At 43.9% G+C, this 12,029-nt stretch overlaps 1 protein-coding gene across 4 annotated transcripts in view; it reads left to right on the forward strand.

Moving 5' to 3' along the window:
- The first annotated feature begins 2,515 nt into the window (after positions 1-2,515).
- RANBP17 (RAN binding protein 17) overlaps positions 2,516-12,029 on the forward strand; it is a 270,646-nt gene continuing 261,132 nt past the window's right edge. For all 4 annotated transcript variants that reach the window (XM_066273253.1, XM_066273255.1, XM_066273254.1 and 1 more), the window contains exons 1-2: positions 2,516-2,691; positions 11,531-11,677. In XM_066273253.1, the coding sequence (XP_066129350.1) occupies positions 2,674-2,691; positions 11,531-11,677 (165 nt within the window). In that variant the 5' untranslated portion in view covers positions 2,516-2,673. The remainder of the gene's footprint in view (positions 2,692-11,530; positions 11,678-12,029) is intronic.

The following is a 12,029-nucleotide window of genomic DNA, read 5'->3' on the forward strand; positions in this document are numbered from 1 at the left end:
TGGGCAAAACTGAAACAAACTGAATTTGAATGTCTAAAACCAAGCTTCAATAGGATTAAGGTGATTAGCTGATATTCTATCTGCCAACTATCATGAGAAAACTTAACCCTCTTTGGAGAAAGCAGGTATCATCCAGAACCTCAACAGTTTTTTTTCCCCGCACACTATCTGACATTCAATAAGAAATTATAAGGCATGCTTAAAAAAAAATAGAATGAAATACAGAAAATTAGAATGACCTAGAGGTGATTCATATATTGGAGACATCAAATAGGGGCTTTCAGTAGGATTATAATGTTCAAGAAAATAGGAAAACGAGAAAAGATTTCACTAGAGTGCTGGAAGCTACTTAAAGAATGGAAGGGGAAAAGTCAAATGAAAATTCTGGAACTAAAAATAAGGCCTGATCAGGCGGTGGTACAGTGGATAGAGTATCAGACTGGGATGCAGAGGACCCAGGTTCAAAGCCCCAAGATTGCTGGCTTGAGTGTGGCCTCACCAGCTTGTGCACAGGGTCATTGGCTTGAGTGTGGGATCATAGACGTGACCCCACGGTCACTGGCTTGAGCCCAAAGGTCACTGGCTTGAGCCTAAGGTCACTGGCTTGAGCAAGGAGTCACTTGTTCTGCTGTAGCCCCCCCCCAGGTCAAGGCACATATAAGAAAGCAATCAATGAATAACTAAGGTGCCACTACAAAGAATTGATGCTTCTCATCTTTCTCCTTTCCTGTTTGTCCCTATCTGTCCCTCTCTCTGTCTCACTCTCTGTCTCTGTCTCTCTCGCTAAAAAATAAAATAAAATAAATAAAAATAAATTTAAAAATAAAGATAAGAATTCTATAGAGGGTGTGTATAGCAGCTCTGATGTAGCAGAACAGATTCTACTGAATGGGCGACAGGTCAGTAAAAAATATGCAGATTGAAGCACAAAGAGAAAAAAAGAAGAAAAAGCCAAAAAAGAGTGTAAAAAAATAGAATACTCAAACCATCTAACATACATGTAATTGAAGTTCCAGAAGAAGAGAGAAAGAAGGAGACAGAAGCAATACTTAAAGAAATCCTGACTGAGAATTTTTAAACACAGATAAAAAAAAATCAATTTTATATCTAAGAGGTCTTATGAATTCCAAGTTGGATAACACACACACACACACACACACACACACACACAATCACTACATTACGCTCAAACTTCTATAGGCCAAAATGAAAGATAAATTGTAAAGCATCTAGGGGTGGGTAAAGAAGGTATAATACCTTCTGAGGGGCAACAATCAGACCGATGGCTAACTTCTCAACAGAAACAATGGCAACCAGAAATCAAGGGAAAGACATTTTTTACATGCCAAAAAAAATGTAAAAAGCCAAAATGGAATTCTATACCTAGCAAAACTATCCTTTTAAAAATATAAGTGAAATAAAGAGGTTTGCATGTTAACAAAAGCTGAGCGAATTTGTCTCCAGTGGACCTGAACTATAAGAAATCTTACAGTAATTTTTCACACCAGAGTAAATTGATCCCACTTGGACGTGTCAAGCTTCAAGAAGAAATGAAGTGCATCAGAAGCCCTGGCCGGGTTGGCTCAGCGGTAGAGCGTCGGCCTAGCGTGCGGAGGACCCGGGTTCGATTCCCGGCCAGGGCACATAGGAGAAGCGCCCATTTGCTTCTCCACCCCTCCGCCGCGCTTTCCTCTCTGTCTCTCTCTTCCCCTCCCGCAGCCAAGGCGCTGGGGATGGCTCTGTGGCCTCTGCCTCAGGCGCTAGAGTGGCTCTGGTCGCAATATGGCGACGCCCAGGATGGGCAGAGCATGGCCCCCTGGTGGGCAGAGCATCGCCCCATGGTGGGCGTGCCGGGTGGATCCCGGTCGGGCGCATGCGGGAGTCTGTCTGACTGTCTCTCCCCGTTTCCAGCTTCAGAAAAATGTAAAAAAAAAAAAAAAAAAAAAAGAAATGAAGTGCATCAGAAAGGAGTGACTTTAACCCACTCTGCTCAAATAAATCCTCATTCCATGTACTAATTTGGCTTAAAATAAAAGTTCATATTAAATGAAATATAGACAAGAAGAAACGAAGCTATAATTTTACAACTTAACACCATGTAGACACCATCAGTTTAATTTTAACCAAAAAGTTGAAAAAAAATAAAGTTGGGCTCTGGGGAGTCAGGGGTCAAGGACAGAGTTAGCATGTAGGGGTCAAGGTTATGGCTGATTGTGTCATGGCACATGGACGATGCGGGACATGGGAACTTGTGGAGATGTGGAAGTCAGACACTTGTGCGGTAGGGAGTTGAGGGTCAAGAATCTGTGGGAGATGGAAGAGTCAGAGGTCACGGCTAACAGTTGGGTTGTGGTGGTTGTGTCAAAGGACTCGGATATAAGGCAATAGCGGTTGAAATGAGAGGTAGAGGACAGTTGAGATCCCCGCCTAGGCCCCGCCCCTTCGGGCCCGCCCCCCGCGTGCCGCTCCCATCGCCCCGCCCCTCCACGTTAGCCCCGCCCCATCCAACCAGCGCCTCGAACTCCGGGACCACGCAGTCGAGGCGAGGAACAGGCGATCGAGCGGCGCAGGGACCCCGCGGGCGGCTGGGGCTTGCGCGGCGCCCGCCTCCGCTCCCTCTCCGCCCTCCCCTCGAGCTCTCGGGGCCGCTGGCCGGCGCCGCCTCCCGGGAAGATGGCGCTGCACTTCCAGGTCAGTTCGCTCTGCGCCGCGGGTGCCCGCTCCACCGCCCCGGGAAACCGGCGGGACTCTGGGGTCTGGAGACTGAGGGCCGAAGACGGCGGCGGAGGCCGCGGGGCCGCCGACCGACTTTCCGGGCACCCGGGCACTGGCCTGTGCACGCCGGGCCGGAGGAAGGGGCGGCGGGAGGAGGAGCCGAGGCCAGGCTCGGAGCTCGCCCTTCGCGGGGAGTGCGGGCGCCGAGGACCGGCGCATAGGGCGGCTTTGGCGGCGCCCCGGCAGGTGGGAGCCCCGCCCGATCAGCCTTCCCGCCGCGCCGGTGAACATGCAGTTGGGACGGAGCTCGAGAGGGGCCGTGGGTCCGCCGGAGGAGCGGCGGCAGCAGTTGGACTTGAACTGGCCGGAGCGGGCAGCGGCTGTGCCTGCGGGGAGTTGCGAAGGAGGGCTCTGCTGCAGCCTCATTGGAGGAGGAAACCCGGGCAGGGCGCGCGCGGGGAGCGTGCGGACGCCTAGGATGCTGGAGGAGGAAGGCTCCCGTCTTCCCGGGCTGCACGGGCATCCGCTGGTTCCTTCAACAAACATTTAGGGAGCCCCCCATTCCTCCCCCCACACACACACACGGTGTCTCAAGCATTGTGCAAAATTCTGGGGTAAAGGATTACATCATTTTACCACCCCTGCCCTCATTGAAATCCAGATTATTACACTACACGTGAAAAATGATGGGCTAGAATTAATCAGAGCATATCCTGGGAACACTGGAAAGGGGCAGGCCACCAAGTGAGTAAGGCAGAGCTGCTACTCTTCTCAGACACGAGGTGCTTTGATGAGCTTGCACGTGTCCCCTTGGTTATTGCATTTACTTTGCTAGGCACTGAAGAAGATACAGCTGTAGCAAAACTTGAGGGTATCTACTCACAGGAGACTTGCAGTCTCGTGGGTCTGGAAAGAATTGTAGGAGTTGGCTGAGTGAAGAGGAAGGCAAGGGTGTACAGGCAAAAGGACAATGTGGGCCAAAGCCAGGAATTGTGGAGGAACTCGGTATTGTGCAGGAAGTTTGGTCCTGCTGGAGCAAAGGTTTCATACAAAAGGGACGGGAGCAGGGGAGGCTGTGGATGGCAGAAGATGACTTGGGAGGGGTAGGCAGTTTCTTGATGTGTTGGTGGCAGTGTCTGTAAGTGTGATATCCTTTGTAGACTTCTTTGGACCCCCTGTGGTCCCACTGACTCCGTATTTCTTTTTCCAAAGGGTCTTTTCTTTCCCACTGTCTACTCTCATGTCAGGTAATTGACAGCTCCAGGGTGTTATGGATTAGGCGGTGGTGAGCCCCACACATTGCCTTTTGACGCATTGCCATTTTAAGGGTCTCCGGGTCAAAATAGTGTTATTTGTTATTGCTTTATAAATATGCCCCCTGGGAAATTTTCACAGGAAGACTCTCACAGGGAGGACTTAGGGGTTGTAAATAGATAATCAGATGTTCATAGTTCAAATGTAAATCTTGAGGGTAAATTAAAAACGATGGTGGAAGTTTGGAACATTTTAGATGATGCATAACAGTAAATCAATCCTGGAAGACTTCCTCCTACATAGGTAGAGTATTGGAAAAACTGGCTGCTAATGCCAAAATTGCCCATATTGGTTTTCTAGCAATGTATTATACAGCAACTGTGGACAGCTGAAAAGTGGAGTTGGACAAATAAAGGATCATATAGTTTGGGGGCCAGAAAAAAGCTCCAAAACTGTTTGAATTCTTTTCAGCCTATAGGATCATATTGTTATCCAGTTAACTTGAATGTTTATTAATAATGATAACCAGTACCTAGCATTTTGAATTTTCATATGCTCATTGTAGATTTTGAACCCCACAGCTTGAGAAGTATGCATATATGTATATATTTATTCCTGAAGACACTGGGTCTTAGAACAGTTGTGACTTGCCCAAGGCTACAGGGTTAGGGTAGACCTAATAACTCATAATTCCACATTCTTTCATACTCTTACTGTTACTTCAACAGAGTAGCTAGTCAAAATTGATGCTGTTAGGCCCTGGCTGATTGGCTCAGTGGTAGAGCGTCGGCCTGTTGTGTAAATGTCCCCGGTTCAATTTCTGATTTCCAGTCAGGGAACACAGGAGAAGCGCCCATTTGCTTTTTCACCCCTCCCCGCTCTTGCTTCTCTCTCTCTTTTCTTCCTCTCCTGCAGCCATGGCTTGATTAGAGGGAGTTGGCCCTGGCTGCTGAGGATTGTTCCATGACCTCTGCCACAGGTGCTAAAAAATGGCTCTGATTGCAACGGAGCAAGGGGCCCAGATGGGCAGAGCATCACCCCCTAGTGGACTTGCCCGGTGGATCTCAGTCAGGACACATGTGAGAATCTGTCTGCCTCCCCTCCTCTCACTGAATTTTAAAAAAACAACCAGTGATGCTGTTAAGATGATGAGTAAAGAAGTGGATTTGTGTAAGGAGAGGTTAGGGCGCTGACCCCCAGTCTTTTTCACATCATGGCATTCCTTAAAAATGGTAATTGTGTAGCTCATTGATATAGATTGTTGCAGCCAGAAGCCTGGTGGCCCATAGGGCTGGGGGATCAATATCAGGCATACCTATAATCCATTTAGGTATATACTTTCTGGTTAGGAAGCTGTTGGCTTAGGGCGATGTTTTTCAACTGCGGGTCTATTGTCCTGGTCCACCAGAAATTTTATGCGGGTCTGCAAAAGGGTTAACCACCCTGATGTTGTATGAAGATTATAGACCCAATAATCTTAGTTGAATTTGCCTATGCTCAGGGTGATTTCTGCCTTAGTGGTCTCCAAAATAATTCTCTTATTTTCACTGGTCCCCAAGTGTAAAAATGTTGAAAACTGCTGAGTTAGAGTACTCTGTCCCAAAGGAAGTAATGGATCTGGATTATCTGAGTGGAGACAGTCCTGGCTGGGGATAAGGGACGAAGTGAGGGCAGTTTGAACTGGAAACAGGTAAGATGTCGGCTACATGCATAGAACAGAGAATCAAGAGAGAACATTGGGAAAAATTAAGGGGACTTGATTTTTTTCTCTCTCAGTATTGTTCCAGAACCAGGGACTCGAGTGATGCTTCTTAATACCCAGCCGGGCTACCTGATTTCATCTAGATTTGATTTTGAACTGTTATATTTGAACATGATGGTAACATGATGAAATGGGGTTTAGGAATGATCATCCTGGCAGTATGGACCTAATCTGGACAAACTGTAGACAGTAGACTAATATGGTGTGTTATAATTATCAGTAACCAACAGAGTATTGACAATTTATTGTGGATCTGCTGTATGTCAGACACTGGATTCAGCTTTTCGTCTTAATCTTGACAGTTACTTTGGAAGGTGGATATTATTTCAAAATAATATTTTTCAGTTTCAAAAATGAGGTCTAGAAAGGTTAAATATCTTTCTTGAGGTCACTTCATAAGTAAGTGGCAGATTCTAAAGCTCCTACTCTTATTCCCAAAGAAGCCAATGAAGAATCCAGGACACTGGAGGCCACAGTTAGAAAATACTGTTTTATTGCCCTACTGTCTATGACTATCATATAGAAGTGTTGAGTCTGAGTGTTTATTTAAAAAGAATTGGTGGGACTTGATGTACTGGGAACTAGGCAGACTTTGAGGTTTGAAGGCACAGTTCCTGAGACTGCCATCACTTCTGACATTAACTGTGTGTTCTTGGGTTTTCCAGAACCACCTCAGATTTGATAGTCTATCAAAAGGACTCACAGAATTCACTGAATAATTTCATACTTGTGGTTGATGTTTATCACCAGGAAAGTAGACAGATTAAAACTGATCAAAAGAAGAGCTGCATAGGGCCGTGTCAGGGAGGAGTCCAAAACAGTTTTGTTGTCCTCGGGACATACTGCTCTCCGGGCATGTGTGTGTGGCAGTGTACACTGAGTGTTGAAAACAAGGGAAGCTCTGCGGTTCCAAAGTTCTGATGGGGGCTTTATTATGTAGTCATGATTGATTGATTGCCCATGTGATCGATCTCAGTCTTTTAGGGAGATTGATATCATGTCATCTGGAGTCTCCACCCTGAAACATGTAGATGGCCATTCTGGTGTGGCCAGACCCCAATTTAAGACTATAGGATGTACCTCCTTTCCCCTAACTCTGATAAAACACTCCTGTCCAGTATGACATAGATCATCTCCCAGAATCTGAGGGCAAAGGCCAGACTTTTCTCTGGGCGGGTCCAAACTCTTACTTATACAGAAGGGACTAAAGAGAATGAAGAACCAAAGATCACATCAAGATTGTAAGTCTAGAGTCTGGTCTAGACCTCTGAAGCCACCTGAAAGAAAACAGAGACACTCGAAGTGGAAATCTGTGGGAAATATATTCAGTTCAGTTTCTGACATTTTGGGGCTGTTTTCAACATCTTTGTGGATTGCCAAGACAAAGAGATTTGTAGACAAATACAAAGATCGTGAACAGAGTTGCAAGTATGACTATACGACATCATCTGCAGATTGGTGGTGACTGAGGTCAAGGGCAGTAAGATGGCGGGGTGGTGAGGAGACAGCATGGACATGGGGCCCATAGACTAGTATCTGGCTCAGAATTGACCATTCACTCTATGTTTGATCTTAAGCAACTTGCATATACATTTGATCTCTCAGCCTGCGTTTGTCTGTAAAATGGTTGCGCTAAAAATAAAATACATATTTTGCAATAGTCTACTTTTAAGGATTAGTTTAAAAAAATAAAAGATGGAAATACTTTTGTAAAATATAAAGCATGAAAACAAATACTACCCATTCATTGTAGAAGGAAGAGTTAGAAGACGCTCAGGAGTAAGCCTTCAGGTATACTCAGGAGAAGGCAGTAAAAACAGAAGCAAGAATTTGTGGGAATTCCTAACTTCAAGATAAAGACATTTCTATTAGTGGTAATCAAGAAGCTTAAGAGGAAAAGAGAACAGAGGGAAAGGGGATGATAGGAGAGGATAAAGCTGAAGGGAAGGGGGAGGGCGCTATTGGGAGGGGGAAAAGAGATGTTGAGGGGAATATGGGGGAGGAGGGATGCATTCGGGGCAACACTAGAATCTGTAACACAATGAATTAAAATCAATAATAAAAAAGAAAATTATAGAGAAGTTATCAAAAGTTATAAGTTGAATTGAGGTGGGATTTTTGTGGTTCATGGACTTATTATTTTATTATTAGGGACATTATTTTTTCCCTAGAACAAAAGACTTCACTTTTTAAAAACTTTATTGAAGTGTAATTGGCAAATAATAAAATGCACGTATTTAAACTGTGCAAATGGATGAATTTTGGCATATGTATATACCTGTGAAACCATCACTGAAATCAAGGTAATGAACATACTCATCACTCCCCGAAAGGAGTGCTCCATCTCCCCCTCCCCTGCAGGAGCCCCTGGTCTGCTTTCTGTTACTGCCAGCCATACAGTACACATCCTTTTTGTCTGTCTGCCTTTACTCAGCCTTTACCTGCTGATAGATGCCTGTGGGAATTACAGTGTAGAAAGAAATCACATCATTCAGGGTTGAATTATATGTCCTGTCAAAAGCCAGAAATAAGTCCAGAAAACTTGGAAGATCCTTGTTTAGGCTGTAGGCAGGATTATGTCACTGTCTCCTGGGCAATGGAAATTGGATGCTGTCTGTTTATATTTGACAGTTACGCTGTGCGAGTTAGGTGATGTCCAGTTCTGCTTGTGCTATCCATTAGTTATTTAAATAGGCTTCTGATGTTGATATTAAGCTTTGTATTGTAGAAGCTTTAATAACTCCAACTTGATTTGTCAACAAATTGAGAAAAGAATCATTTCTCTGAGTCATTCTCATGTTAAACATATCCTCTGATATCAATGTAAGATGCTGATTTATCAATTCACTATGAAAAATATAGTCTCGATAGGCAGAGTTTTTGGAAAGTCAAATGCTAATCAGAAGATTGCTTGGTCAGTGAGCAGTCACACATTGTGAGTTTAACTTTTAAATGTTTAGATAAGGCCTTTCACCAGAGTAAGGACCTTTGTTAATGTATCCTTTTCTCTGAATAGATTCAGTATGCCAAGAGAATGTTGAATTGTAATAATTACAGTGAAAGAATAACTTGATTTTTCCTCCTTTGTTTCAGTCTTAGAAAAGTTCAAATCAATAGTATTCAAATACTGTTTAAATACTGTGTTGAGTATCTAAATCATTTTAGCAAAATAGACAAAATAATTTCTAGAATCTTCCAAATAGGCTTAGGTCCCATTGAATTCATATTACTGTCTGTATTATATAGTTTCCTAGGGCTGTTGTATCAAATTGCCACAAATTGGGTGGGTTAAAACAACAAATTTATTCTCTTACAGTTACAGAGGCCAGAAGTCTGAAACTAATGTGCCGAAAAGGTTGGTTCCTTCTGGAGGCCTTGTTCTGTGTCTCTCCTGGTTCCTGGTGGCCGCTGGCAGTCTCTGCCCCTGCCTCGCATGACCGTCTCCCTGTGTCTCTGTGTCTCTGCAACTACAGGGCCTCTCTCCTTTCTCTTACAAATCATTAGCTTTAGGATCCACCTTGAATCCAGGATGATTTCATCTCAGGATCTTTTATTTAAGGATTTGCAAAGACCCAAATAAGGTCACATTCAAAGGTACTGGGGGTTAGGACTTGGACATATTTTTTAGGAGGATATAATTCCATTCATTATGATGTTATTATTAGGTAATATTAATAATAAACAACTAGCTTTTATAGTGTACTGTACACTGTGTTCCAAAAGTTATACGTCCCTAACTTTTTTAATCTTCCAAACAAACCGATGAGGTAGACACTGTTTGTCTCTTCTTTTTGCTGCCTTTTGTTTTTAAAGAGCTAGGTGTTGTCACTTTCCAGCCTACTTCTTTTTGTACTCAAAGTCAACTTCTGTAAAGACTCTTCAACCTAGGTGAATGCACTAGGGTCAGTTTGCCATTAAATTATTCTGGATATTATCAAAATTCAGCCCTTCAGATTTGTTAGATGAAGGAAGACTTCTCAGCTTGATCATAAATTACGAGAGGGAAAGAGGTAGCTCTGTTCATTTTGTATCTCTTTCCTTTGGAGAAAATAGGGGAATTTGTATGTATTCGTGAACCATACATTGTCTATGCATCTTAACATTATGGAACTGTATGTCATAGGACTCTGAGGACTTGTTGGACTGATCTGGGGTGGATAATGTTTAAATGTGGTTTATTTGAGGCCGTTTATTTTAACTTATTCATTTGAAACCTTTCTTTTGTATTTTTATTTTTGCTCTAGCAGGAAATTCCCAGGCCTGGGATGTTGGGCTGTGACCTGGACAGGGAAGTGGGGAATGCCGTCAGGGGCTAAGGAGGGGAGAGCAGTGGGAGAATAAAGGGAGGCCGAGGGGCCTGCGTTCCTGTGTCCCTGTACTCCTGCCAGGCAGAGGTGCCTGCACTGGAGACAGTGTTTGGAATAGTGTCGCTGTAAGGTTGCTGCCTAAAAATTCAGGCCAGAAAGGACACAAGATGGCATTTCTTCATATGCCCACCTGACATTGAAATCTGTGCCAATTGTCCTCCAAAGAATAATTCTCTGGGTCCTGGAAGGTTGGCTCAGTGGTAGAGCATTGGCCTGGTGTGTGGAAGTCCTGAGTTTGATTCCTGAGCAGGGCACACAGGAGAAGCACCCAACTGCTTCTCCACCCCTCCCCCTCTCACTTCTTTCTCTTTCCCTCTCTCTTCCCCTCCTGCAGCCATGGTTTGATTGGAGCAAGTTGGTCCCAGGCACTGAGGATAGCTCCATGGCTTTGCCTCAGGCACTAAGAAGAGCTCAGTTGCTGAGCAATAGAGCAATGCCCCAGATGGGCAGAGCATCGCCCCCTAGTGGGCTTGCTGGGTGGATCCCGGTTGGGGTCCATGCAAGAGGGGAGTCTGTCTCTCTGCTTCCCCTCCTCTCGCTGAATTTAAAAAAAAGAATAATTCTCTGTTTCCACCTCAAAGGGAAGTATTTTGTTTTAGTACGGTGCCATTAACAAAACTTCTTTTAAGCTGAGAGGAATGTTGAACTCATTAAAAAATATTTTTTTCAGATTGTATCCATGGGTCCTATATCTGCAGTTGAGCTTGTATTTATAAACAGACTGAATTATTCTTTGTGCCTATGACGTAGGAGAAGCCTACAGCATGATAACTAATGACACTTGGCAATGACATGGGTTGTCATAGTTCCCAAAGATCATGACATGGTTCTCTATAGCACTATGAATCGTTAGTGTAGAAGCCTCAGATCAGCATATATTTCCATTTTTATGGATGGAGCCATAGACGTTCTTACAATTTGAGAAAGAATGTAAATTGGTGTAGTGTCTGCAGCTTGCCCATAATTCCCCCCACCCATCTCTTTAGCTCCATTTTGTGTTTCCTCCTTGCTGTCTCTTTACCAGCCACATTGACCTTTCATGCCTTGAAATGAGTAAGCTCTGCTCTGGGCCACAGGAAGCGCTGTTTCTTCGCGGGGACTGCTCTCTAGACTTCTTTGTCTGGCTCTCTGCTTTAGGTCAGCATAAATGTTATTACTTCAGGCAAGCCTTTTTAACTCCTTGGATTTGGCAAGGCCTCCTCTTTCTATGCTCTTTTCCATCACAGAATCGTCAATTTATAATTAAAAGGTCTTGGAGGTAAGAGCTATGCCTGTTTTGTTCACCCCTGTGACCTCTAGTAAGTTGTGGTGGCTTAGTATAAGCATTTATTGACTCAATGGACACAGGCATGATATTTGCGTCACTTATTTACTGTGTTTAATATGTTTTATTTTGCCACTCAAGTAAAATACTAATTTTTTTCTTTTGAAGAGTTTGGCAGAATTGGAAGTATTATGTACTCATCTCTACATAGGGACTGACCTTACACAAAGAATAGAGGCTGAGAAAGCGCTCCTGGAACTTATCGACAGCCCTGAATGTCTCAGCAAGTGTCAGCTTTTATTAGAACAAGGAACGGTAAGTATTTGGTCACAGTGATTCATCGTGAAAGATCAGTAGGTAGATGTCATTGGTAATGAACTCGTGTAGGTTAGCAGTGATGACTGATAGGCATTACCATGTGTCTTTACTACAGTTTATTTCACTGTCAAAGAGATGAATCAGAGAAACAATTGGAAAGCCTAAAAGCAAACTTAGAGAAAGGCCCAGGAAATGGAAATTGGCATGAATTGAAATAGTTTCTTGATTCCTCTTGGCCTTTCTTTATGTGTCATAACAGTGGGCAAAAGTTACATTTTTAGAAAGTTGACTGACTAACAAAAATCTAAGATGGGAGAGTCAGGTTGTAGTTGACTCAGAAACATGAAGG

Source organism: Saccopteryx bilineata, chromosome 4 (genome assembly GCF_036850765.1).
Source record: "Saccopteryx bilineata isolate mSacBil1 chromosome 4, mSacBil1_pri_phased_curated, whole genome shotgun sequence".
In the NCBI taxonomy this organism is placed as follows: Eukaryota; Metazoa; Chordata; class Mammalia; order Chiroptera; family Emballonuridae; genus Saccopteryx; species Saccopteryx bilineata.